Here is a 22,266-nt window from a genome sequence, read left to right as displayed (position 1 = left end):
GACTCCTGGACACTCACAGGACAGTCTGGCTCTGTCTCCTGTGGGCTCAGTCTCCTGTGGGGTCACTGCTCCTTTCTCTTGGGTCCTGGTATGCATGAGGTTTTGTTTGTGCCCTCCAAGCATCTTTTTCCCCAGTCCTGTGGAAGTTCTGTAATCAAATCCCACTGGCCTTCAAAGTCATATTCCCTGGGGGTTCTCAGTCCCTTTGATGGACCCCCACGGTGGGAAATCTGTTATTGACCCTAAAACTTTTATTACAGTGCAAGAACTTCTTTGATATAATTGTTCTCCAGTTTGTGGAGTGCTGTCTGAGGGAGGATTAGCATGGTGTGGTGAATGTTCATTTTAAGATCTTGCTAGGGTGTGGGGAGTGGTGAGAATCGGCAGGTTTGTTCCCGCAGCATGTGTTCACAACAAGGCCATTAACTGCTGGACATCATGCTGGGCTTTTGGAATGGAGGGGTTGTAATAAATGACCCTTATGCTAGGCAGGCAGTTGGGTTCAGAGAGTTATTAATGCAATCACAAACATATTCTTTACTTTTAAATTACGTAAGCAATGCAAAAATGCATTATAATAAAAAATAGATAACTCATACAGCACTTACCGTGTAAAGATTTGCATGTATTAAACCATATAGCAGTTAGGTGTGGAACCTTCAAGAACCTAGTTGCTAAGTCCTGTCTTTTGAGACTACATGGTCTGTAGCTGGCCAGGCTCCTCTGTCCACGGGATTTCCCAGTCAAGAATACTGAAGTAGGTTGCCATTTCCTTCTCCAGGGGATCTTTGTGACCCCAGGGATTGGATGTCTCCTGAAGTTTTCAAAGAAATGCCTCTTTTAAATACCTGACTGCCCATACCCTATAGACCTAACTTTGAGAGCCCACCTGCATCTCTCCTTCCTGAAACTGGCCAGAAGAATCTACAATGGTGGAGGAAAAATTTCTTCCTCTTGACAGTGTGAACCTGCAAACCCCTAAGCACCCCAACCTTGGACCCTAACAAAGGCAGAGCCCCAGATTCTGTCCAAGTTCTCTCTCTCTCCACTTCTCCCACCCCATGACTTCACAGTGTGGCCCTGGAACATGTTGTGTACTCTCCAAAACCTGAGTTGCAAATATCATTACTTCCTGTAGTCCAGCTGTTACCCATCAAGGTTAAAGGAAGGAGTCAGAGAATTGACACAATTCATCTTGGCACAGTGAACAGGAGTGACCTATTGGTGACTTACCTCCCTTCTGTGCTTGCTACTTATTAGCTTGCATGCCTCAGAGATCAAGCCCTGAGCCTTTGGAGTGGGAGCACTGACTCCAAGACCCTAGACTACCAGAGAACTAACCCTAGGGAGTATCAAATAGTGAGAACTCACACAAAGGAAACCACTTGAATACAAGACCCAGCATCACCCAACCACCAGTGCAGGATGCCTCATCTAAACAACAAACAAAACAAAAATACAAACCCAATCATCAGCAGACAGGATTACCACCTCACTCAGCCTTGCCCATCAGAGGAAAAACAAACAAACAAAAACTCAGCACAAATCTCACCCTATAAAAGCTTACACAAACCACTGGACCAACCTTAGGAGGGCAGAAACCAAAAGGAAGAAAGAATTCAACCTTCTTCAAGGAAAGAATTCAACTTTTCTTGAAGCCTGGGAAAAGGAGACCTCAAACACAGTAAGTTTAAAAAAAAAAAAATGAAAAGGCAGAGAAATACTATACAAATGAAGGAACAAACTAGAAACACAGAAGTCCAAATAAATGAAGAGGAAATAGGCAAACTACCTGAAAAAGAATTCAGAATAATGATAGTAAAGATCAAAAACCTTGAAAAATATGCAAGAATCAATTAACAAAGACTTAGAAGAATTAAAAAATAAACATGCAGAGACAACACAATTACTGAAATTAAAAATACTCTAGAAGGAATCAATAGCAGAATATCTGAAGCAGAAGAACGAATCAGTGAGCTGGAAGATAAAATGGTGGAAATAACTTCTGAAGAGCAGAATAAAGTAAAAAGAATGAAAAGAACTGAGGATAGTCTCAGAGACCTCTGGGACAATATCAAACACACCAACATTTGAATTATAGGGGGTCCCAGAAGAAGAGAAAAAGAAAGGGTATGAGAAAATTTTTGAAGAGATTATAGTTGAAAATTTCCCCAACATGGAAAAGGAAATAGTCAATCAAGTCCAAGAGGCACAAAGAGTCCCATACAGGATAAACCCAGGAAAAATGCCCCAAGGCACATAGTAATCAAACTAACAAAGACTAAACACAAAGAAAGAATATTAAAAGCAGCAAGGGAGAAGCAACAAGTAACATACAAGGGAAACCCCATACACTTAACAGCTGATCTTTCAGCAGAAACTCTGCAGGCCAGAAGGGAATGGCAGGATATATTTAAAGTACTGAAAGGGAAAAATCTACAACCAAGATTACTGTACCTGGCAAGGATCTCATTCAAAATTGATGGAGAAATAAAAAGCTTTTCAGACAAGCAAAAGTTAAGAGAATATAGTAGCACCAAACCAACTTTACAACAAATGTTAAAAGGGACTTATATAGTCAAGAAATACAAGAGAAGAAAATAAGATCTACAAAATCAACCCCAAACAATTAAGAAAATGGCAATAGGAACATATATATCAATAATTACTTTAAATGTAAATGGATTAAATGCTCCAACCAAAAGACACAGACTGGCTGAATGGATACAAAAACAAGACCCATATATATGCTGTCTACAAGAAACCCACTTCAGACCTCAAGACACATATAGACTGAAAGTGAGAGGATGGAAAAATATATTCCATGCAAATGGGAAGCAAAAGAAAGCTGGAGTAGCAATCCTCATATCAGACAAAATAGACCTTAAAATAAAGAGTATCACACTACATAATGATCAAGGGATCAATCCAAGAGGAAGACATAACAATTGTAAATATCTATGCACCCAACATAGGAGCACCTCAATACATAAGACAAACACTAACAGACATAAAAGGAGAAACTGACAGTAACACAATAATAGTAGGAGACTTTAACACCCCACTCACACCAATGGACAGATCATCAAAACAGAAAATTAATAAGGAAACACAAGTCTTAAATGATACATTAGATGAGATGGATCACATTGATATCTTCAGGACATTCCATTCAAATGCAGAAGAATACACACCTTCTTCTCAAGTGCACATGGAACATTCTCCAGGATAGACCACATCTTGGGTCACAAATCAAACCTCAGTAAATTTAAGAAAACTGAAATTGTATCAAGCAATTTCTCTGACTGCAATGCTGTGAGACTAGATATCAATTACAAGAAAAAGACTGTAAGAAACACAAACACATGGAGATTAAACAACATGATTCTAAATAACCAACAGATTACTGAAGAAATCAAAAGGGAAATCAAAAAATTTCTAGAAACAAATGACAATGAAAACATGACAACTCAAAACCTATGAGATGCAGCAAAAGCAGTTCTAAGAGGGAAGTTTATAGCAATACAATCATACCTCAAGAAACAAGAAAAATATCGAATAGGCAACCTAACTTTATGCCTCAAACAACTGGAAAAAGAAGAAAAAAAAATCCCCCAAAATTAGCAGAAGGAAAAAAAATCATAAAGATCCAAGCAGAAATAAATGAAAAAGAAATGAAAGAAACAATAGTAAAGATTAATAAAACTAAAAGCTGGTTCTTTGAGAAGATAAACAAAATTGACAAACCTTTAGCCAGACTCATCAAGAAAAAAAGAGAGAAGAATCAAGTCAACAAAATTAGAAATGAAAAAGGAGAGGTTACAACAGACAATGCAGAAATACAAAGGATTTTAAGAGACTATTATGAACAACTATATGGCAATAAAATAGATAACCTGGAAGAAATGGACAGATTCTTAGAAAAGTTCAATCTTCCAAGACTGAACCAGGAAGAAATAGAAATTATGAACAACCCAATTACAAGCACTGAAATTGAAGCTGTGATAAAAAATCTCTCAAAAACAAACGTCCAGGACCAGATGGCTTCAAAGAAGAATTCTGTCAAACATTTAGAGAAGAGCTAATGCCTACCCTTCTAAAATGCTTTCAAACGTTGCAGAGGAAGGAACACTTCCAAACTCATTCTCCAAGGCCACCATCATCCTGATACCAAAACCATTCAAAGACAACACAAAGAAAACTACAGGCAATATCACTGATGAACATAGATGCAAAAATCCTCAACAAAATTTTAGCAAACAGAATTCAGCAACACATCAAAAAGCTCATATACCATGATCAAGTTGGGTTTATTTCAGGGATGCAAGGATTCTTCAATATATGCAAATCAATTGATGTGATACACCATATTAACAAATTGAAAGATAAAAACCATATGATAATCTCAATAGATGCAGAAAAAGCCTTTGACAAAATTCAGCACCCATTTATGATTAAAACTCTTCAAAAAATGGGCATAGAAGGAACCTACCTCAACATAGTAAAGGCCATATATGATAAGTCTATAGCAAACATTATTCTCAGTGGTGAAAGACTGAAAGCATTCCCTCTAAGATCAGGAAGATGACGAGGATGTCCACTGTTGCCACTATTATTCAACATAGTCTGGAATTCCTAGCTACAGCAATCAGAGAAGAAAAAGAAATAAAGGAATCCAGATTGGAAAAGAAGAAGTAAAGCTCTCACTGTTTGCAGATGACATGATACTATACATAGAAAACCCTAAAGATAGTATCAGAAAATTACTAGAGCTAATCAATGAATTTAGCAAAGTTGCAGGATACAAAATCAATACACAGAAATCACTTGCATTTCTACTAACAATAAAAAATCAGAAAGAGAAATTAAGGAATCAATCCCACTCACCATTGCAACAAAAAGAATTAAATATCTAGGAATAAACTTACCTAAGGAGACAAAAGAACTGTACACAGAAAATTATAAGACACTAATGAAAGAAATCAAAGACAACATAAACAGATGGAGAGATATTCCATGTTCCTGGGTAGGAAGAATCAATATTGTGAAAATGACTATACTACCAAATGCAATCTACAGATTCAATGTGATCCCTATCAAATTACCAATGGCATTTTCCACAGTACTATAATACAAAAAATTCACAATTCATATGGAAACACAAAAGACCCCGAATGGCCAAGCAGTCTTGAGAAAGAAGAATGGAGCTGGAGGAATCAAGCTTCCTGACTTCAGATTATACTACAAAGCTACAGTCATCAAGACAGTATGGTACTGGCACAAAAACAGAAATATAGACCAATGGAACAAGACAGAAAGCCCAGAAATAAACCCATGCACCTATGGGTACCTTATTTTTTACAAAGGAGGCAAGAATATACAATGGGGCAAAGACAGCCTCTTCAATAAATGGTGCTGGGAAAACTGGACAGCTACATGTAAAAGAATGAAATTAGAACACTTCCTAACACCATACACAAAGATAAACTCAAAATGGATTAAAGACCTAAATGTAAGACCAGAAACTATAAAACTCTTAGAGGAAAACATAGGCAGAACACTCGATGACATAAATCAAAACAAGATCCTCTATGATCCACCTCCTAGAGTAACAGAAATAAAAACAAAAGTAAACAAGTAGGACCTGATTAAACTTAAAAACTTTTGCACAGCAAAGGAAACTATAAGCAAGGTGAAAAGATAACAATCAGAATGGGAGAAAATAAAAGCAAATGAAACACCTGACAAAAGATTAATTTCCAAAATATACAAGCAGCTCATATAACTCAGTACCTGAAAAACAAACAACCCAGTCAACAAGTGAGAAAAACCTAAACATTTCTCCAAAGAAGACATACAGATGGCTAATAAACACATGAAAAGATGCTCAACATCACTCATTATTAGAGAAATGCAAATCAAAACTACAATGAGATATCACCTCACACTGGTCAGAATGGCCATCATCAAAAAGTCTACAAACAATAAATGCTGGAGAGGGTGTGGAGAAAAAGGAATGCTCTTGCACTGTTGGTGGGAATGCAAATTGATATAGCCACTATGGAAGAGGGTACGGAAGGTTCCTTAAAAAGCTAGGAATAAAATCACCATATGACCCAGCAATCCCACTCCTGAAGAAACCAAAAAGAAAGAGACATTTGTATCCATTGTTCATTGCATCACTATTTACAATAGGTAGAGCATGGAAGCAACCTAGATGTCCATTGACAGATGAGTGGATAAAGAAGTTGTGGTACATATACACAATGAAATATTACTCAGCCATAAAAAGGAACACATTTGAGTCAGTTCTAATGAGGTGGATGAACCTAGAACCTATTATACAGAGTGAAGTAAGTCAGAAAGAGAAAGATAAATATCATATTCTAACACATATATATGGAATCTAGAAAAATGGTACTGAAGAATTTATTTACAGGGCAACAATGGAGAAACAGACATAGAGAATAGACTTATGGACATGGGGAGAGGGGAGGAGAGGGTGAGATGTATGGAAAGAGTAACATGGAAACAAATTACCATATGCAAAAGAGATAGCCAACTGGAATTTACTATATGGCTTGGGAAACTCAAACAGGGGCTCAACCGAGAGGGATGGGATGGGGAGGGAGATAGGAGGGAGGTTCAAAAGGGAGGGGATTTGTATGCCTATGGCTGATTGAGTGCGGGAGGAGAAGGGGACAACAGAGGATGAGATGGTTGGATGGCATCACCGACTCAATGGACATGAGTTTGGGTAAACTCCGGGAGTTGGTGATGGACAGGGAGGCCTAGTGTGCTGCAGTCTGTGGGGTTGCAAAGCGTCAGACATGACTGAGTGACTGAACTGAACTGATGGCTGATTCATGTTGAGGTTTGACAGAAAACAAAAAATTCTGTAAAGCAATTATCCTTTGATAATAAAGAAATAAACCCAGACAATTAATAAATAGAAGAAATAAAAAAAAGATCAAACCAGTCAGTCCTAAAGGAAATCAACCATGAATCCATTGGAAGGACTGATATTGAAGCTGAAGTTCCAATATTTTGGACATCTGATTTGAGGAACCAACTCACTGAAAAGACCATGATGCTGAAAAAGATTGAAGGCAAAAAGGGTGGCAGTAGAAGAGATGGTTAGTTAGCATCACTGACTTAAGGAACATGAATTTGAGTAAACTCTGAGAGACAGTGGAGGACAGAGGAGCTTGGCATGCTGCAGTCTATGGGGTCACAAAGAGTCAGACATGACTTAGTGATTGAACAGCAACCACAATTGGGAAAGAGAGAGGCGAGACAATGTAACAGACATCCCAGAATTAGACCCACACAATTATGGCTATTTGATTTTTGAGAAAGGTGCAAAAAACAGTTCTGTGATAATTGCAGTCTTTTTTACTACATGGTGTTGGAGCAATTGAACATCCATATGCTAAATGATGAACCTTCACCTAAACATCATTCATTATACAAAAATTAGCTTGAAATGAATCATCGATTTAAAACTAAAACATAAAACTATGAAACCTTTAGAAATCAGTATAAAGGAAAATTTTTGTGACCTGGAGTTAAATTTGGGTTTCTGAGCAGCAGCACCACTGACATTTTTGGCCTGACAATTCTTTGTCAGGGAAATGTTGCTGTGCGTTGTAGGATATTTGGGCTTCCCAGGTGGTGCTAGTAGTAAAGAAGCCACCTGCAAATGCAGGAGACATAAGAGACATGGATTGGATCCCAGGTTCTGGAAGATCCCTTGGAGGAGGGCATGGAAACCCACTCTAGTATTCTTGCCTGGAGTATCCCCATGGACAGAGGAGCCTGGCGGGCTACAGTTGCAAAGAGTTGGACATGACTGAGCAACTAAGCATACATGCACGTGGGATATTTAGCACCATCTCCAGCCTTTACCCATGAGAAACCAGTAATACCATGCCCCCTAATTCATGACAGCCAAAAATGTATCTAGACATTGCCCAATGTCCCTGGGGACAAAGTAACCCCTGGTTAAAAACCATTGAGTTGGTTTTTTAGATATGACAATAAAGTACTGTCCATAGAAGAAAAAAATTATGAATTGTTCTTTTTATAAAAATGTAAAAGTTTTCCTCTGAAAGATATTGTTGAGAGGATGAAAAGACAAACTATGGACTGGCAGGAGATATTTGGAAATCATATATCTGAAAAAGAACTTGGATCCAGGATATATAAAGAATTCTGAAAATTCAATAATGAGTAAATGAAAAACACAGTTATAAAGAGGGAAAATAATTTTAGCAACTATTTCACCAAAGAAACCTTGAGTATGACCAATAAGCACATGAAAAGATATTCAACATCATTAGCTATTAGGGAAATGCCATGAATGGGTGCCACTGAACACCTGTTAGAATGGCTAAAATAAAAATTACTGAATATCAAAAGCTGGTGAGAATGTGTAGGAAGTGAAACTTTCAAGCATTGCTTTTTTGTATGCAAAATGGTACAGCCATTCTGGAAAACAGTTTGGAGGTTTCTGATCAGGTTAAACATGCATTTATCATATAATCCATCAATCACACTCCTGGGTATTTATCCTAGAGAAATGGATACAATAACCTGGATATGAATGTTTATAACATCTTTATTAATAATTGCCTAAAACTGGAAACAAACTAAAAGTCCTTCAGTGACTAAATGGATAAAGAAACTAGTAGATCAATATAATGGAATGCTATTCAGCAATAAAAAGGAACAAGCTGTTGATCATATAACAACTTGAAAGAATCTGAAAGGCATTATGGTGAGTTAAAGAAGCTTGTCTCAAATGGTTACATATTCTATGACATTCTTGAATTGACTAAACTGTAAGGATGGCAAATAGATAAGTGGTTAGAGGTAAGTTTAAGTTACCTTAAAGGAATTATACAGGACTTCCTGGTGGTGTAGTAAAGAATCTGCCTGCCAATGCAGGGGACACAGATTATATCTGTGGTCCAGGAAGATTCCACAGGCCATAAGGCAACTAAGCCTGTGTGCCGCAACTACTGAGCCTACATGCTGCAACTATTGAAGCCCACACAACCTAGAGCCTATACTCAGCAACAAGAGAAGCCGCTGCAATGAGAAGCCCTTGTACCACAACTGGAGGGTAGACCTGCTCGCCACAACTAGGGGAAGCCCATGTGCAGTGACGAAGACCCAGCACACCCTAAATTAATTAATTTAATGGAATTATACGAAGGAGATTTATGGGGTAGTGGAAACTTCTGTATCCTGATACTGGTGGTGGTTACATGATTATCTACATGTGTTAAAATTCACCAAATTATATACCAAAAGATAAAAAAGCAATTCTATTGTGTGATAATTAAAAAAACAGGCAAAATTCAATTCTGATGGTACTTTACTAGGTTTATAGGATGTAGTGTAAACTTCTTAGCATGAATTACAGGGCCCACCCTGGTGGTAGCTCCTCAGTAACAGGGCTGTTTCCCTCATAAAACATAAGAATATCGTTTTTATGGAGTGACTGATGTGTGATCCTAAAGGTCACAACTGTTTTTTCTCTAAGTAAGAGACAGTTTTTCTGGCTCAGATGGTAAAGAATTTGCCTGCAATGTGGGAGACCTGGGTTCAATCCCTGGGTTGGAAAGATCCCCTGGAGGAAGGCATGGCAACCCACCCCATTATTCTTGCCTGGAGAATATCCATGAACAGAGGAGCCTGGCAGGCTACAGTCCACGGGGTTGCAAAGAGTCAGACATGACTGAGTGACTAAGCACAGCAGCACACAAGAGAGAGTAGTACTGAAAAGTTGAGGATTTAGAATATCCATTTTTATGTGGCGAGAAATGCTGGTGTAGCATTTTGTGGAATCCTGGTCTAGTATAGCCTCAGTTGCCTCTATTAAATGTGACTAGTAACTGATTCCCCCAGTGTCACTCTTGGGCAGAAATTGAACCACTTTTGATCCCAGGCCTAGGCAACTTTGCATCTGACAAGAACAATCCTTCTCACTTCAACCCTTCAGGAGGGGAGAGGAGTATGTGATGTGTGGTCAGTTGAGGGGAGCACATTGTCTTGTCGAGAGTTTTCTACTTACTTTTTGCATTTATGCATCTAGTTAGCAATCTGGGCTGTACTCCTCTACCTCACCTCACCTCCCCTGTAACCTAATTCATTTCATTGGAATCTGGATTCTGCAGAGAACTGGCTTCTAGAAGTATAGTAGCAGGTATATTTCCCCACAAGTTTGTCCTGAGTTGTTTTAGGTTTTAGAACTTTTTGTGGCAGCCCTTTTAGTGTTATGATCACCCTGATGGAGAATCTTGGTTTGTGCTGCTGCTGTCCCCATCCCACCCCCACCACCACATGCCATTTCCTATATGCATGTGGCTTATTTAGAGCTTGGATGACCACCCCAGCCCACTCCCCATTTCCACCGCCATTCAACTCCTCCAATCCTGAGGTAAATGATGAGATATTGGTGTTAATTATGTTTATCCATTTATTAAAATACTTTAAGAAGCAAAACTTTATTAACTTTGAAGACTGGTGTTCCATTTTGTGGGGAGGAGAAATAGGCACACTTTGTAGACCTTTACTTTCTGCTTTTTTGCGTTACCCCATAACTACCCCAGTTTCCTCCCCCCAACAAGCCCCTGGCCCTGCTGCTTATTTGCAGGGGCCTCTGCGGAATCAAAACAACAAATAGAATACAACATAGATTAAAGATTAGACAAATAGACAGATGCAGTTCCACAAACCATAAAATCAATCAAGATCCTTTACAAGGATGGAATGGTGCTAATGAGTTTGGTTGCCTTGGTATTATTTTCTACTTCTTATGAAACAAAAATTCTTCTACTTGTGTCCCAAGGGAAGATGATGTTGACCCCAACTATTGCTTCTGCTCAACCTTTAACCTAAGTTATTAAGTTGAAAATGTCTTCCTTATTCTTCCCTTGTTCCTTTGGACACAACACAGGCCTCTTTTTGGTGAAGGGACTGATAGCCGCTGATCTCCTGTATTGTTGACACCAAAAGCAGTTGATGGCAGTCCAAATCTACTGGCATTCTGCTTCCCCACTAGTTCTTCTTACTAGGAATTGCCCACTCAATCAGTCCATCAGAAAGTGCCAGAAAGATGCAATCAAATCCCAGAACTTTGGCTCTTGATGGCAACTTTGAACAGAATTGAGATGGATATTTGGTGTCTGGCCCCACCACCTGAACAACTATATTACTGCAAGAAGTTAACCATGAAGTCCTGAAAGGAGCTTATGCTTCCAGAGGCTGAGCCAACTCTCTTGAAAAAGAGATAACCACTTCTTGTTTTGTTTTCAAGCTAGTATGAGCAAGAACAAGTGCTCAGCAAAACTGTCTCCCTTTTTTGGAAAACAACTGGTAACTAAGCAGTGTAGGAGGTAACCAAGTGATTTAGCTAGCCACATCTGCTCCTATGTCTCATGGCCTATCAATTCTGCTCCGTGAGTTGACTCCAGCTTCCAATCCTAGTGGTTTTATTCAATATCATTCTGAATCAGGCTGGGAGGACAGGGTGAGTGAAACAGAATCCAGATGATACAACAGAGCAACAGTAGTATTACATAATACAAAGACATGTAGTAAGTTAGCAAAGTAAGCACAATAGATGGAGTACTATTACAGTTTACTGTCACCGGTGATTAAAAATAATTACAAGACACAGCTCTGCTTAGGCACTGCCAAGTAAAAGCTACCCTCTCCCAGGACTTTCTTTTGTTTCCTTAAATTTACTCATTTGACTCTTCTGAGAAAAAATGCAACTTGGTTCCCAACTCTGTGAGTGAGCATGTGTGCAGCTGTTAATGTGTGCAGCCAGAGGAGTCAAGTTGGGCTGCAACAACTGTGGCCTTACTGATTTGATCGAATACCTCCTCCTGGGAAGAAAGAGTAATGCAGAGAAAGCCAAATACACAGGAACAGCACATTCCCCACTTAAATACATATAGTAAGTTAACATATTCTGATGCTTAAATAAGTCTTAAATGTTTTCTCTCAATGTTTTTCCATTAACTTTCTTAACTAGTTGTAGAGCTAAGACTTTTTTATTTGTTTGGCACAGCCATCAGACATCTGGGGACTATCCCCTTGTTAGTATGTTTCTCCTCACCCCTGCAGAGGTGGAACACAGGTGGCTGGTTTAAGTGGGCTAGGCTGGTGGAATTCCAGAGTTGAGAACCTGTGCTGAGTTGGATTGTGCACCTCGATGAACCAGCCAGTGGACTGAGTCAGGTAACTGAGCACGCTAAGTTTGTCTGAGAAGTGGGGAGAGGCCAGTTTCCTGGCTTTCTGTTGTAAATGGGAAGGGACATTTACCTAAAGGTATAAATTGAAGGTGAGTAGGGATACAAGGCAGACTAGAGGAAATCACTGGGGAAATACTGGAGTTTGATTAGATTTGCCTGACTGGGCACAGGCATTCAAAAAAAAAATGCTAATTGGGATTTGGAGCAATTTTGGCCTGGTTTGTTTTCTTGAGAAATTTGGAAGAAGAACCATGGGAGAAGCAGAAGCTTTTAGCCTCCATTTTCCCAGGCCCTTGTTCTCTCTGATCACTTTGAATTTCCCTCTGGTACTCAAGGAAAAGGAGCAAGAAGGGAGATTCAAAGGTGATTTGGGGACTTAACCAACAGCAGACCAAGATGGAGCTTGTGGGGAAGGGCCTAGGCTGTGGCTTGATTGTCAGGCAGTCCTTTGCTCAGACATCTAAGTCAGAGAGCTCAAGGCCTCGTTGCTCCATATAGTTTCTTGGGTGAGGGGACAGCATAGGTTGGGGCAGTTGCTGATGTAGAGTCCAGGACAGATAGAGCAAAAGGCAGCATGCCAGCTTAGCCCCCTTCTCTAGGGCATTGATGTTTTTGTTCCCCTTTCTGTGGCCTGGCTCAGAATTTTAAGGGGGCGTCGGAATCAGCTGGGCCATTGGTAGATCCCAGCCACTTATAAGACGCTGAAAATGCACCAAAAGTTTAGAAGCTCCACCAAGAACTAGGGCAGTTGGTAGAGGCATATGTGTGTGTAGGGTAGTGGGGGTGGGGAGGGATTCCTGGGTTAGCACAATAAATTATAGGGTCATTTAGAGGTCGAGTTGTATTTTCAGTTCTTAAAAATATATATATATATATTTATATATATACATCTTTATATGTCTCTATACATAACTATACTGCAGCACAGCAGCAAAACATTTAGTTAAAAAATCCAGCAAGAATGCAGCAAAACACTCCATGGAGGCATGCAGGCTAGGATGAAGGCAGTAGGAGGGGAGCCTGTATGGTTGCCATAGGGGTGAGTTCCAACCAATGGGCGGCCCACCCAGCCACCAGAGCACCACCTGGACATGTGCAAAGACATACATGCGCACATGGAAAAACAGAAAGGTTTTGCAGAGAGAGCAGTCACCACAAGAAAAGATCTCACATGGTCATTGTAACAGGCAACTGCACAAGCCCCCATGACCTAGTTCTCATTTTAATAAGTCAACTAGTACAGACCTCCTGAAGTTACAAGTTGCAATTGGCAGGGATTGGGGGAGAAACACCACCACACCTGGCTTTCCTGACCCCTCTCCTCACCTCCCTGAGAGTATTTCTTTCATTCATTCCCTAGCATCAGCAGTTTTTCTGCCAGTCAGAGAAAAACATTCCCCAACTCCCTGAAAAAGTGAACTCCCTTGAATCCTTTGCAGATCCCAGGCCATTCACAAAAAGCATATCTCAATTAAATATTGTAGTTGCTCAAGATGCACGAAGAGAACTGAACAAGACAACTCGGAACAAGAATCTTTGGCCAATGAGAAAATGTAAACCTCTAAGGAGACCTGATTGAGTCCAGACAAAAATGTATTAGTGTAAAGAATTGGAGGATCTTTCTTGGTGGTGCTCATGTTTGTTCTGAAATAATTTAGTCTAGCCTGTATTGAGGTTTTGAGAGTTTTCAGTAGAATCCTAAATGTTGTGAATTCTTCCAGCTTTCCAGGATTATAGTTGAGATCCTGATGGTGTTGGAGGATCATCATATTTTGCTTCATCTTCATGATGTCTGTGATGCCACAAATTTCCTTTAGAGAAAAAAAGCAAATATAGAAACAAAGAGGTTAGCACATTGCCAGCCTAAATGTAGGGACCCTAAAGAGAGCGAACAGTCTTTTAGGAGACAGACTCATTTGTTCATATTGTATCAACCATCTCTGAGCCATCTTAGAAAACCAGCTGATACCATGAGAGCCAAACACAGATGGGATGAGTTCTTAGAACCTGATAATCCATGAAACTGCTATTGACCCCTTCTGAGTATTCAGAAAGACTCTCAAGCACCATGGGTCTCCTAGCTGGCAGATTCTTTGGGACTCAACATAGCTGGACCAAACATAATTTGATCCAGGAAATTCTCTCTTGGCATCTGTGCAAGTCTTAGTTTCTCAAAAAACAAAAAACTACCACCCTCCATCCTTTTTCCTCTATGTCCACCACTGTTATCTCTCTCAAGCTTCTAGGTCATCTAGGCTCAGAATTTAGGAGAGACCATTGACGTCAGAATTGGTATAACTGACAACTCTAAGGGAACATTCTTTTGAGTTCCACTGACATATCAAGAACATTTAAGTCCAATTCTGAAGAAGTGCTCAGTCACTTCAGTCGTGTCTGACTCTCTGTGACCCTATGAACTGTAGCCCACCAGACTCCTCTGTCCAAGGAATTCCCAGGCAAGAATACTGGAGTGGGTTGCCATGACCTCCTCCAGGGGTTCTTCCCAACCCAGGGATCAAATCCATGTCTCCTGTGTCTCCTGCATTGGCAGGTGGATTCTTTATCACTGTGCCACCTGGGAAGCCTATATTCTGAAGAAGAGGTGGAACCAAAATTCAAATAATGAAACAAAGTTTGCATTTCCAGGGACTGACTATAACAGATACAGAATAGGAGTGTTTAGATAGATCATGAAAACTGTTCCTGATACTGTAGGTGCCCATACCGACACCCCCAACCCATGTCAAATAATACTGCTTTGTGGAGCAGGGCCAGAAGCTTGTAGTTGTATTTGACTGGGAAAGAGATATAAATATGACTATTTTCCAATACTTTATCAACAAAGAAAGGAATGAATCAAGTGGAAAGTTAACTGCTTATTCTTTTTTTTCTCTGCAGCTGTTTACATCACAGAGACTGCACCATAAGGTTGCCGCTCAGGCTCTCTCCTTGTCAGTGTCCATAACCACTTGCTCTTTTTTCTTAAGGGTCTTTTTTTTTTTTTTTTCTGGTCACACTGCACAGCACATCAAATCTTAGTTCCCCAATCAGGGATCAAGCCTGTGCCCCCTGCGGTGGAATCATGGAGTCCTAACCACTGGACCATCAGGGAAGTCCCTCCATATCACTTTCTAACTCATACCCTATCCAAGAGACTTCTTGGCATCACCTAAGTTTGGTTCCCAGCTGGCTGCCTCCCCTATGACCACCATACCTGCACACATTTCTAATGTGAGCTTCAGGTCTTTGGGAGGGAGGGATCCAGGCTGCTGGGAGGTCTTTACGACCTTGATGCCTGTGGGGGAAACTTACCAATAAAACCCTGGATGCCTTGGCCTGATTTAGGCTTGTATTCTTCTTCTGGCTTCTTTTTCCCCAATTTGGGGAACTTAACTTTCAATCTGAAGCTTTTGCTGTCAGTGTCTGAGGACTTTTCCTAGTAAAGCACAACAAAAGGAAGGTCAAAATGTTAGTTGCCTAATAGAAACAATTCTTAGAGGCTTGGAGAGATGGTGAACAAGGATGGCTGCAGGAAGCCAGCCAATCTGCTATCTATTCAGGTGTGGGAGACATCCCTACTCACTAGTACCATACCTGAGAAGGCATCTGGTCTTTACCAAGATCCTACTCTGTGCCAGATGCTTTGCTAAACACTTTAATGTGTGTGTGGTCAGTCGCTCAGTCATGTCCAACTCTTTGCGACCCCCATGGACTAGCCCCACCGGGTTCTTCTGTCCATGACATTTTCCAGGCAAGAAATACTGGAGTGGGTAGCCATTCCCTTCTCCAGAGGATCTTCCTGACCCAGGGTTAGAACCCAGGTCTCCTGAATTGCAGTCAGATTCTTTACCACTGAACCACCTGGGAAACCCCTAGCCCCCAAATAAATGCTCTCATATGTATAACTGATCTTCTGAATTGCCTTTCATAAGAAACCTAAAGTAAGGGCACAGGACCTTCCCTCTCAACCAAAACTCTGGAAAGCCCAATGAATAACTGACTCTCCTCCTGCTTTTCCCCATCAAAGTGGATCTGCATCTTCTGTGGCATTAAGGCAAGCAAGTTGGGTGTTAGGTGAATGATCAATATCTTCCTGCCTTTCTTTCAATCTACTCTGCCCTTCTTTAGAGCCTCATTTCTTCATCTTTATGGAAATACTGAAGTCCAGAAAAGAGATTATGCCCAGACAAGGCAAACTCGAATATTGAGACCTCAGAGCATGGACTGTTTGTCTTAGTTCTCTCAATATCCAGTCTATCTGTCTAGGTCAAGGGCTTGGTGCTAGACAGTTGAACTGAGGAAGAAAGTGCTACAAGAGTTTGCTTCCTTTTCTGCGTAACAGCATGTTTTCCTTCCCCAGAGGGCTGCTGGTCAAGAGCAGCAAAGGCATGTGATACAGTTATTAAATTATTTAAGACCTGAATTTGCCTGTGGCTTTTTCTCTTAAATGGTAGCCTAATTGCTGCACTAGTCCAAATCCTTGTATGTCTTGCTCACATTCATATAACTAGTATATAAAGTCAAAAAACAGGTATAATGAGTAGAATAAATAAGAATTCCTACACGGTGTTGAAATGAGCAATTCCATGGTAGAGAAGTTTAGAGAAAAACCCTGTCAGACCGTAATGGGAGTAACTTACCTGGTGATAGGTAGACATCTTCCAGTCATTTGATTTATGAAATGTACTATTTTTCCATCTCAGGAAAGCACTCAGATTTGTCAAAAAATGACAACATCCCCAGAGCTATATTGTAGCCACTGCTGCCATGCTTGATTTTCTTTTAAGCCACACATCTGCTAGGGGAAGGCACTGAGAAGGCTTGCTTTCCTCCCAGAGTGGGAGGGACAGAGAGCAGCAAGGGAGAGGTGATACTTGGTAGATTTAAACACCAGTATGGCCTGGGCACCAACCATTTAGAACAAATGTTGGCTGTAAACAACTGGTATTGGCCCTAATGGTATGTACCAGATGAAATTCAGTCCTGGCAGCAGGAACTAAGCAGGGGAAGGGAATTGTGGCCAGGAGAAAAGCACAGAAAAAGACCAATCTTGCTTATTCTTTTCCAATCTTCTCTACAGAGTGGTTCTTTCTGGTTATGTTCCCATGGTCATCTAGTTTTTCAATGTGCCTTCTGCCTTGTCTACTTAAATGGTGAGGAGATGCAAGGAGGAGGCTCCATTAAGCACAAGCTGAAAACCACTACTGGTCTCCCTCTGCTATATCAGTCATTGTGTCCTGGCTTACACTGGAAGGCAAAGCCCTGAGGAAGAACCCCTCTTTCCCTTTATTTCCCAATCCACAGGTCACATACCTCCAAAAAAAGGATTGAATTCATCCAGTCAATCTTGGATAGCTTTTCAAACTCCTTATTCAGGGCATCCAGGGAAAGTTTCAGTGTGGCCTCATATTCAGCATTTCTCAGCTGGTGAAAACAGGAAAAAGAGTGAGTATCCAATGCCTAATACTTTACCTTCATAGAGTCTTGCTTTCTCCCCAACTCCCAGTCCCTGCCTAGTGGCCATTAGACCACAGGTTGCCAATTTATACCTCCTTTGGTCCATAGGGTCACTGGAAAGTATAGTCAGTCAGCTCTTTACTTTCTCAATAGGGAGATTCAGGAAAAAAATCAGATAGTGATGCTTTCCTTGGAGCTTGGCACACTCACAGTTTGCAAGCAGAGAGGCCCTTTGACCAGTATAAGTTAACACTGAGTTGTACCCCAACAACTTAGGGTCCAGGATAAAGGTCCTACTCTTGATCCTCAAGTCCCTGGAGACATCTAAATGTTCTCATAAAAATAGCTACCAATTTTTGAGCACATACTATATGCCAGGCACTATGCATACATGATTTCATTCCATCTTCTCAATAGCTTGATAATACCTTATGACGTACTATTGTTCTCATTTTATAGGTAGAAAAGTGTACTCGAAGTTTAGTGCTCAAGATCGCATGACTAGACAGAAACCAGATCTATTTAACTCTATAGCCTACCCTCTATACCATACTATCCCAGAAAGGGTATGTGGGGTGGCTAGATGTTAGGGTTGGGGGGAGGGAATCTTTATTACCCAGTTACCATAATTTAAAGGCTGCTTTGTGAAGCAAAGGGGAGGGCTAGAGAGAGACAGGCTCAAAATCTCCCTTCCTGGCAAAGAGGGTCTGCCTCTCCAGGCTGTGCTTTTAGCCCCTAGCTATTCACTCTTAGTAAATAAGAAATAGTTTCAGATGGCTTGTCTCACACGTTCATGAAACAGAGCATCCCCCAGCACCCACAGGATGAACTCTGTATACGCCATGGAAGAGTTAAAATAGATTCTTCTAAAACCATCTCCAACTTAGAAGACCCAAGTCCAGAGCAACAACATAGGTCAGATAGTTCATATTCCATTAGTGAGCTAGGAGGACAGATGCGTGCTGATATCATCAGCCCTGATGTCCTTTCCAGCTCACCTAACTTGACTTTGTCTCTCCTCCCTGGCATGTGCTCTACTTTCAATTTGGTACTTATGTGACTTCTTGCTGTGCATGAGCCAGCCTTAAGTAGAACCTTGCCAACTGTCACCAATGAGTGGCAGGTGAATGAGCAGGGGGTGGGATTGGAGGTTATGACCAATCAGGATGGGATATGAGAGGGTGACCAAGTCATGCTGACAAATGATCTCCTGCTCTTGCTTTACAACTAATGATTTAGGACAGTACAGGGTAGCCCAGGTGCACAGGACATGTGTGTGCACACGGTGGTGGGCTGGGGATCAGTGGTGACAGTTAGAAATGGCCATCACTTGAAGGTAAGGGGGAAAGGGGCAGGGGTCCTTGTGGGCACACTTACAAGCAATGCTCAAAAGGGATTTGGTAGGCAAACCCAAAGCCACAGAGTAAAATGAGGAGCTGGGGCCTTAGAAAATGATTCCTGATCATAATAGCAGAGGAATAAAATGGCTTCCTAATAACTTCCTATTTGGCACCTAGAGAATCAGGCTCTGAAAAATAGTATGTGGGTGGGCCTGAATCTCATGCTATAGTCTCTTGTCCTTCTGGCTCCAAGAGAGACCTTGTCCAGGACTTTTCTCTGAGATAAATGTTGCAAACTGACTCAGGGGACTTTGTTGTTCACTTCTTGTTCCTGTCCGAACACATCACTAAGTCAATTTGCCAAATAAGGGAAGTGGGAGTTACTGGATGGGATTTTCTTCCTCAAAAGGCTACAACCCTCTCCCAACACTGAGCTCCTTATTGTCCTCCTCCTTCAAAGGGAGGAATAACAACATTTAATGAAATAAACCTTATGTCCATGTCGCCTTCATGATATGGCCTTTCTTAGCTTCCATTTGCACCCAGTCTCATTTGGATGTTTGTATGTGTGTGTGGGTCCTTACCAGGTTTTTTTTATTAAGTGTGGTATGTACTCAGTTTGGGTTGTTGGCTGGTATAAATAAATTTTCATGAGCCCACGAGCCTCAAAAAAGCCTGAGTGTCAATGAGAGGCCAGGCTCCCATATTTCCTTCTGCCCAAATTGGCAAGGTCATTGAGCTCTACCTATATATAGAAGGTACTTCTGGTGCTGTCTCTAAAGGCTAAAACTCTAGCCTGGGGCTCAGATGCTGGGACAGTCTGGCCTGATTGTCTTTGCCACTCTGCCACCTGTGCAGTGTGCCAATTAGATGTGCAAATGGAAGGGGGAAGTGGATGCACTTCTTTCAAAATCAACTCAGAGGCCCCTCTTCAAATAAACCTTAATTAGATGAGAAGCAAGAACAGCATCTTCCTCAGGGCTGTAGCAGTGAAAGTCAAAGTGGGATGGTCATGATCAGTTGACTCATTAGCGCACACTCACCAGGTGTGCCTATGGGCTTTGCAGTAAGAGAAATAGCAACTCTTCTTGTAGCTCAAAAACTGAGCCTCAGTCCATTTTCCCTAACACTGATAAAATCTACCATCTGTCAAGCTGCTAGGCAGAGCTAGGCACTTAATAAACAGTAGTTTGTTTAATCCTCACAACAACCCGGAGAGGTAGAGATTACAATCCCTATTTTGTAGGTTGGGAAACAGAGGTGAAGTTACCTCACAGAGATACTGTTATGGATTCATTTGTGTCCCCTCCAGAAAGATATCTTGAAATCCTAACTTTCAGTACCTCAACTATTGGGAAATAGGGTCACCGAAGATGTAATTACTAAGATCATTGGCCTAGTCTGGACCCTGGTGTGGGGTTGGCCCTCATCCAGTATGACTGGTGTCCTTTAAGGAGATGGCCATGGGAAGACAGAGAGAGCACCATGTGAATATGGAGGACTGGAGCAATGCATCTATATTACAAGCCAAGGAATGCTCCAAACACTGCCAACAATTCACCAGGAGCTAGGAAGAGGCAAGGAAGGATTTCCCTACAGGTCTCAGAGGGAACATGACCCTGCTGATACCTTGATTTCAGGCTGCTAGCCTACAGAACAGTGAAACAATGACTTTCTGTTGTCCAAAGTCACCCAGGTTTCAGTGTTTGTTACAGCAGCCTTAGGAAATTAATATAGTTAGTAACTGTCAGATTTGAACTCAGAGACTGCCAACTTTCCCCACTATTCCTTACTCTCTTCCCACATGGTGAAAGACATATTGTGGAAACTTGGGAGATGCAGAGCAGCTCAAAAGAGCTCACCCTTTTCTACTGAAGCTGTATTGGGTATAGTGAGAACACCCTACTTCTGTTTGGTCTTGTATGTACCTAAGAGACATTTGTCAAAGGAGAGGAGGAGATTTTTCTTCAAGGATATGATAGTTCCTATGGACTCACATAATTTATGAAGTGACATGATCAATGATAACTCTAGATGAGGATGACACAGCAGGGACTGCCAGATAAGCACCTGGGTAAAATGCTCCTCCATGTTTTTCAATGCCCTAGAACCAAGTGCAGACTGTGACCAACTTTATATATTGCCCTCCCTTGTTCCAAACCCATCCACTCACCAAGTTTTCATCCAGGAAAGCTTTGGTGTCATCGTAGAGCCCTTTAAGACTAAATATAACATCTAGTGCATCATTTCTGGTTAAAGTCTGAGAGAAGAAAAGAAAGGAAGAGAAAGGACAAAGACAGAGGAGTTATTGGTTAGTAAGCATGCAATTGGCTTTTCTGTGGGAAGGTAGGGGCAGGCTAGTAGGGTGTGGCTGTAAGTGAAAAAGTAATATTCACAATATAGCACAACTAGTAGTTCAGCATGGGCACCAACTAGTCAAAACTGATGCCAGCTATCAACTACAAGTGCAGCTGTACTGGTGTGTCCTATGTAGTGACATAGGACAACTTTGCATTTATCATCACCGATTGAGTACTCTGGGTATAGGGAAACACAAAATATGCAAACTAGACATAAGTTTGAGGCCACTTCTTGCCACTAGCTAAAGCCACCTTTTCCAAGGAATGTGGAATTAGGCATTGTGGAATTAACCATCTCTCTTCTTGAAACTCAATGGAGAAGGCAATAGCATCCCACTCCAGTACTCTTGCCTGGAAATCCCATGGACAGAGGAGCCTGGTGGGCTGCAGTCCATGGGGTCAAGAAGAGTCAGACATGACTGAATGACTTCACTTTCACTTTTCACCTTCATGTATTGGAGAAGGAAATGGCAACCCACTCCAGTGGGACGCAACTGAAGTGACAGCAGCAGCAGCAGCAGCAGCTTCTTGAAACTCCAGGCCCCTTCCAATGTAGATTTGGCCCCCAATAAATAGGTTTCCTACATTTTAGGAGACCCTGATCCTGTATGTGGCCCTTTTGTATGGTTTTCTTAGCATAAAGTTACTTTTTAAAAACATCACTTAAAAATCTTCTGCCAGTGGGTCAAGTCATGAGATGGCACATTTAACATCATGCATCCTAATCTGGACCTTTCCCTCAAGAGGAAAACCAAGGCAGCCTGGAGTTCAGGTTTCAATGACAAGTATCACCTTAACAGGTTATACAGGGATCCACGTGGGATAAGGAAGGGCCAAAGC

General features: G+C 41.1%; 1 protein-coding gene across 1 annotated transcript in view; it reads right to left on the bottom strand.

Moving 5' to 3' along the window:
• Nucleotides 1–10,507: 10,507 nt before the first annotated feature.
• The window catches only part of DGKK (diacylglycerol kinase kappa), a 170,504-nt gene continuing 158,745 nt past the window's right edge, over nucleotides 10,508–22,266 (bottom strand). The window contains exons 26-29 of the mRNA XM_070464139.1: nucleotides 21,240–21,326; nucleotides 17,583–17,693; nucleotides 15,582–15,705; nucleotides 10,508–14,080 (exon numbers count right to left, since the gene is read on the bottom strand). Coding sequence (XP_070320240.1) covers nucleotides 14,001–14,080; nucleotides 15,582–15,705; nucleotides 17,583–17,693; nucleotides 21,240–21,326 — 402 coding nt within the window. The 3' untranslated portion in view covers nucleotides 10,508–14,000. The remainder of the gene's footprint in view (nucleotides 14,081–15,581; nucleotides 15,706–17,582; nucleotides 17,694–21,239; nucleotides 21,327–22,266) is intronic.

This window comes from Odocoileus virginianus, unplaced genomic scaffold (assembly GCF_023699985.2).
Source record: "Odocoileus virginianus isolate 20LAN1187 ecotype Illinois unplaced genomic scaffold, Ovbor_1.2 Unplaced_Contig_18, whole genome shotgun sequence".
Taxonomy (NCBI): Eukaryota; Metazoa; Chordata; class Mammalia; order Artiodactyla; family Cervidae; genus Odocoileus; species Odocoileus virginianus.
Note: the sequence above shows the minus strand (reverse complement) of the source record. Positions and strands in the feature narration are given on the sequence as shown.